Raw genomic sequence first — 6,813 nt, forward strand, 5'->3', positions numbered from 1 at the left:
CAAAAGGCCGCTATTTAACATCAAAGTCCAAACCTCTGATGTAGAAACAAAAAACGTTTGCAGAGTCTGAAACCTTCCAGCCATCAAAAAGGTAGATAAATAAGCCCCAAGTTCTCCAATCTCCTTTAAAAACAACGAGAAGTTTAACCATATATGTTCATCCAAGGACATGATTTCATAGCATACTCTTTTCTGCAAAGGAGAGAAAGCATGTATTAGAGTGGACAGAAAGAGGGAAAGGATTAAAGCAATCCAGTTCAACCAAACTATCCAACTATGGAAATATCTGGTTCTGGAACAGATGCTCAAGAATTCCCTTTACCAGTAGACTCCGAGCACAAGGCAACTGAATTCCGATTATTCTCTGTTGCAGCACCCCATATGCGAGCCTTCCACCTGGCATGGATATCCTTTTTCGCTTGCTTTGTGTCCAGTTTCGCAGCCCCTCCACTCCTCCCTATCATACGGGATAACCTCAACCTCACCGCCACTGATATTGGCAATGCAGGGATTGCATCAGTCTCTGGTGCAGTCTTTGCTCGACTTGCCATGGGAACTACATGCGACCTCGTTGGTCCTCGCTTGGCCTCAGCATCACTGATCCTCCTCACTGCACCTGTCGTTTACTTCACCTCTTGTGTCAATTCTGCTGTCTCGTTCCTCCTCGTCCGCTTCTTCACAGGCTTTTCCCTCGCCACCTTTGTTTCATGTCAATATTGGATGAGCACTATGTTCTCTGCTCCTATTGTTGGGCTTGCCAATGGTGTTGCAGGAGGCTGGGGCAACCTTGGTGGTGGAGCTACCCAACTCATCATGCCTCTTGTGTTTGACCTCATCTGCCACATTGGTGCAACCACCTTCACTGCCTGGCGAATTGCATTCTTCATACCTGCTCTGTTCCAGACTTTAACAGCACTTGCAGTCTTGCTCTTCGGCCAAGACCTGCCTGATGGAAATTTCCATCGGCTACAGAAATCTGGGGATAAGAAGAAAGAAAAGGTCTCAAAGGTTCTCTACTATGGAATCAGAAATTACAGAGCATGGATCTTGGCATTGACTTATGGCTATAGTTTTGGGGTGGAACTGACAATAGATAATATTATTGCAGAGTACTTCTATGATAGGTTCAATCTGCAGCTTCACACTGCTGGAATCATTGCGGCAACCTTTGGGTTAGCAAATATATTTTCTCGACCATCTGGTGGACTAATCTCTGATATTATAGCCAAAAGGTTCGGGATGAGGGGTAGACTTTGGGGCTTGTGGGTGGTTCAGACTTTAGGTGGAGTATTCTGTATAATACTCGGAAGAATGGGATCATTAAATGCATCCATTGTCGTGATGATCATTTTCTCTATTTTTTGCCAAGCTGCATGTGGGCTGACATTCGGAGTAGTTCCATTCGTTTCCAGAAGGCAAGTGATCTCATCCTGCTATCATTATTTATGGTTCTTCATTTTGCAGATTTTCTTTCCTGATTCATATAACTGAAATTTGTTCAATTAGTATATTCAACAAGAAGTTTCTAGTTCTTTTCTCTTTAAAATCTACTTAGATTTGTCTTTCCTAACTTCAAATTCAAAGATATTTCTGTATGAACTGCTACATACAGAAATATCAATCACAATGCTTACAATGAACTATCATATCTCACTTGGTCTATCGACTATAAAATATCCTGTAATAATTCCAGTTTCTGTAAGCAAGTAGATGGAAGGTATAATGCCTATAGAAAAGCTTTTGTGAGTTTAATTTCTCATGCAAGAGAAACATTAATATCAAACCTCCCACACGGAAAAAAAATTACCGGTAGCATACATGTCCCTGATTTAGCCAAATTCAAGAGAAATCCAATCTGTTTCAGATCTTTTCCGCTTTCGTTCTGCAAAGAGAAGATGGCCAGTAAGGGCATATTTTTATGAAATTCCAACTTATAGCAAATAAAGAGCAATGATTTCCCATGAGACTCTTCTGTGCAACTTTGACCTCAGGGGATGAGAGAGGAGCTGTGCTGCCCAAAACAGTCTCTAAGACATCCAACCAGCCCAAACCCAGAGAACTAACATTTAAAAGTTTCTTTTGCTTCAGATGTAGGAGGAGCTTCCTGTTATTCCACTCCTAGTGTCATATGGAATGAAACTAATATAGCATGTGTTCACACTTCTATTGAAGCTGCATCTATTTTTCTATTGTAATCCTGCAAAGTTTGATCAAAGTTTAATGTTTCATTTTCCAGGTCTCTAGGATTGGTATCTGGTATGACAGGCGGAGGTGGAAGTTTAGGTGCAGTTGTGACTCAACTGATTTTCTTCAGAGGATCCAGATATTCAAAGCAAACAGGAATAACTCTCATGGGTGTCATGATTATATGCTGCACTCTCCCTCTCTGTTTGATCTACTTCCCACAGTGGGGTGGGATGTTTTGTGGTCCAGCTACTAAAGGGAACACCACAGAAGAAGAATACTACTCATCTGAATGGAATGAAAAAGAGAAAGAGAAAGATTTTCATCTTGCAAGCATGAAATTTGCTGACAACAGCAGGAGCGAAAGAGGATGTAGAGTGGCCTCAGCATCCTCACCCCCAGATGAATCCACACCTACACATGTTTGAATACCAGAACCCCTACAAGGCCGTGCTAAGAAAGTTGTGTCAGACAAATTCATGCCTCAGTATTCAAATGTTTAACTGTCAGCAGCAAGTTGTCAGAGCAGGGCTGGAAAGATCTCTGCCATGTAAGTTTGAAAAAGCTGAATAGCTTCAAAGGTGTAACCTCTGTAGGTCTGCTTGTTTACTACATATGTATTTTCATTTTTTTCCCCCTTTGGATAGGCTGTTTTCCATAGAAGTTTTTCTTCTCACTTTGTGAAAATGCAAATTTATCTATCAGACATCCCTGCCAAAAGAAATACAACCCCATGATTCACCACTATTTGTTTCATCTTCTAATGTAATGTTAAGTGTTACTTCAAACTATTTCACAGAGAGGATGCATCACTCCTATAATGCGATTGGGATAACAATTGCTTCTCTTCCTTGCTTCTTCCCTCTATGAGTTCTTAGACACTGGGGTCCAGATCAGTGCCTTGTATAGCATTTTGCACTTCATATAAAACATCTAACTTGATTGTTGAGTTCATTATTCCATTAGAAGCCTCAATATAGGTTTAATGAATTGGCAGATGACTTAACCAAGCAAGGAGTGATGAGAACTAGAATTTGTTCTGGGAATAGTTACTTTATGAGCTTCTCGTTTGCTATCCTCATGCATGGTTTGCTCAGCCCGTGGTTTTAACTTGTATGGGTGAACCTATGCCTTGATTGCTACTTCAGTATGCTGTGAAACCAAGAGACATCACTTACATAAATGGGTTGAATTGCTGATGCTCAGATGAATAAGTGGCAAGACTAGAAAGAATAGAACCAAAAATGAATCCTTTGACATGACCTAAGGGAGCACTAATAGCGGACCAGCTGAGAGGAATCCAACTCCAATGGTTTTGTTATGTACAGCACTAAAAAATAACCACAAAGTGGTGATAGATATGGTGCAAGTTGAAGACATCAAAGGGATAATGGGAAGGCCAAGATTACTTGAATTTAAAGTACTAAGAAATGACAAGACTGCTTTTGATTGAATGGATACAGCCTTAAATTGTCTGGAATGGCAGACCAAAATTCATATAGCCAACACTTAAGGATCAGGCTTGGTTGAGTTCAAAGTCCTCCATCACTCTAAAATCTCACTTCTGAGCGCCACCCAAATTTGTCCTTCCCCCTAATCATGCTGCCCCCTCCCCCCCCCCCCCCCCCAAAAAAAAATAAAAATAAATAAATAAATAAAGCTCTTTATACATTTTCTCCCTCCATTCCCATACCCCCTCCCCACTCTTAATATCCCTATCCCCAGAATCTCTCCTCTCTTGCTTATCATGAATAGAAAAGTCTATCTTTTCTTATTTGAGAATCTCAATAAATAGATCAAACTAGATGTTTTCAGAGTTTGTATCAAAAACTTTGACCTATGCCAACTAAGGGAAATCCACCCAAGGCCCACACCAAACTTGGGCCAAGAGTGCAGAATGTGCAACCAAGTTTAGTTTGACAGGACAATGCTAAGAAAGAAAAAAATGGTGCTCCCCAAACAAACCTGTTACTAATTGTTCACGGGAATATTAAATTAAACTCATAAAGAGAAATTAAAAAATACAAAAAATGAAATTGATATGGTTTCGTTTAAATTCAACATGACTGGTACCACAGCTATTTGGGGGAACAAACAAAGACCACTTTTATCAATTAGGCAACTGTTTGTCTGCCTAAGGTCAAGTAGGTCAAGGTTGGGAAACCAAGGCCTCTCTCTAAATAATAATGGCGATAGAGTAAGCTGTTGAAAAAATAAGATTAGGTCAACCAGAAACTCATATATGAGTAATTTATGGTATGATCTCAATAGGATTGAAAAGGAGGCTTTAGATGAGATTATTCAAGAAGGTTTGATAGGTGGTTGATGGATGGATGAGACAGTCAGAGCATTAAAAGAATTTCAGTACACCACAAGGGTAAGTCGATTGAAAAGAAGACTATAAAATTTGGTAGCAACAGTAAAACAATGGTAAAAAATGAGCAAGGAAAAACCTGATTGGTTAAATAGAAACTATAATGTACAGAAAACCTGATTGAATAAATACAATGAAAGAAGAGAAGGTTATCATGGAAATCCTGGAGTCAGCACAGAAAGGTCCCAAAACATCAGCACCTGGAATTGGGACATGCACCAAATCTAGAACCCAAATCAGAAACATTGATCCTTAACCTCCTCCCACGAGAAAACAATCATAAACTTCATTCCTCAATCTGTGAAAAAATTATTAGAGTATCCATTAAGTAAATCTTACATGATCAAATCTGGTAACAGAATAATTGTAAATTTCTAATGGATATTCTAGTCACAAAATTGATACCTTGCTAGAAGTTATCTATATTGATATTCTAATCACAATAGCTTCACAAAATTTAGAATTCACAGAAAAGTTAATCAATTGACATTTCAGCTGATGCAATAATCAAGCCAAAAGATGTCCTTGGAATTTGAGCATCAAAGGAATTCATTTACTCTAATTTTTCCCCTAAATTGATTCCTCTCCTTCCAACTTAACTACAGCATCATAAACATGTCAATTTTCTGATCTCAAGTGCACAATATGAAAGAGATGGACTTCATATTCATTATCATAGCCAGGATAACAAATAAATTAACAGAGGTCATCATACTCAGAAGTGATTCTTCCTTTCAATAGAAACCAGAATGAGAATAATCCTAATTGAAGAGGTACTGTGTATGAAGTACCAAAACAGCAATATTTCATAGTTCTTTTATACAGCTCAATCAAGCACTATCTTTGTTGTCCTCGTTGATTTACATAAGATGGTAAACAGACTCCAACAGCATTTGGCTTCTAGCTTGCATAGGCAGTAACAAGTTCTTAGGCTGCCTAACTTGACGGAAACAGAAAACAGAAAGCACAAAAAAAGTACAAAGTAGAAAAACGCGGGAAGAAATTACCTCTACCTTCAGACTGAACATTGCAGAACAAGGTTTCTGTTATTGACTAGGCAACAAGTATTCCCTTTCAATTAGAGCAGCTCCTAATGTCCATTAAATATCTCCAGGACCAAATGATATTTCTGAATCAACCAGACACAAGGCATCCAATATCTTTGTCAAATTAGCTCTAGGGTTCCAGACAAAGCATGGAGTCGAACAACAGAATGATGATTAGTTTGTCAAATTAATGGAATCGGTGCCTGCAGAAGGAAAACGAAGCATTGAAGAAATGAACACCTGCAACAATGTGATGAGGAGAGTAGATCCAATTACCTCCTGGTCGACATCCATTTAAACTGCAAGCCACCGCCAACCGAGCAACCGAAGTTATGACTTACCAGTAGCTCCCAGCTAAAGGGTGGGAAAAAAGAAAAAGCCAAAAATGGAGCAACCACCAGCATTCTATTACATAATTCTTACGTTTTAGCCACAGAGCACGTATCTGTAACTACACATTCACGAGAGAGACATGGTGGAAAACATTCAGTAGTCTTATCTCGTTTTTAACAGATGTAATGTGTCCTACATTTGTGGAGAGGCAAACCTTGTTGTCGATGCTCTAGCTAGGAAGACCCTGTCTCAGGCAAATAAGACAGAATGGTCACTATCCACTCCTTGGTTCCTTGATGGTTGTAATCAGGATGCCTTGTGCTCCTCTTGTTGCTCTGTTTATCAATAAAATTGTTTCTAACAAAAAAAAAAAAATTTAAAGAGAAAGAAGGTTCTTTGAGCAAGGGCATAGAGGAGCACATCAATGTGAGCAGTGTGAGATAGAGAGCAAATCTGGCATTTCATAGAATTTATTTTCCAAATATTCAACTCATAAAATTAATGAAGCGAAAAAAGATTGTCACGATGTCAGTGTACAAATTTTTGTGTACATCCCACCCGTGGACCCCATACTCTTGCTCCTCGTTACAACACCCTATTGTAGATATCTCATTTTATCACCTTGGACCCACACTCTTGCTCCTCGTTAAAACACTCTATTATAGGCATCTCATTTTATCACCTTGGGGGCATGTATAGCAATGATGAATAAATTTTTTCAGATAATGTATGGGGTTTGTATAATTATGCAACTCTCAATCAATATTTTAAATCAACTGAAAAATGATCAAGAGATGTAATATTTGAAAATGATCAAAATACCCTTGGAAAGGTTGACAAGAGTCAACAGTAGGCCAAATAACCTTAAAATTTGAT

At 38.9% G+C, this 6,813-nt stretch overlaps 1 protein-coding gene across 1 annotated transcript; it reads left to right on the forward strand.

Moving 5' to 3' along the window:
• Positions 1–254: 254 nt before the first annotated feature.
• LOC122653843 (high affinity nitrate transporter 2.5-like) lies at positions 255–2,624 on the forward strand. The gene is made up of 2 exons (XM_043847792.1): positions 255–1,415; positions 2,237–2,624. The coding sequence occupies exons 1-2, from the start codon at positions 277–279 to the stop codon at positions 2,610–2,612; spliced, it is 1,515 nt and encodes a 504-aa protein (XP_043703727.1). The 5' UTR covers positions 255–276; the 3' UTR covers positions 2,613–2,624.
• Positions 2,625–6,813: the final 4,189 nt, after the last annotated feature.

The sequence above is a fragment of the Telopea speciosissima genome, chromosome 3 (assembly GCF_018873765.1).
Source record: "Telopea speciosissima isolate NSW1024214 ecotype Mountain lineage chromosome 3, Tspe_v1, whole genome shotgun sequence".
NCBI lineage: Eukaryota > Viridiplantae > Streptophyta > Magnoliopsida > Proteales > Proteaceae > Telopea > Telopea speciosissima.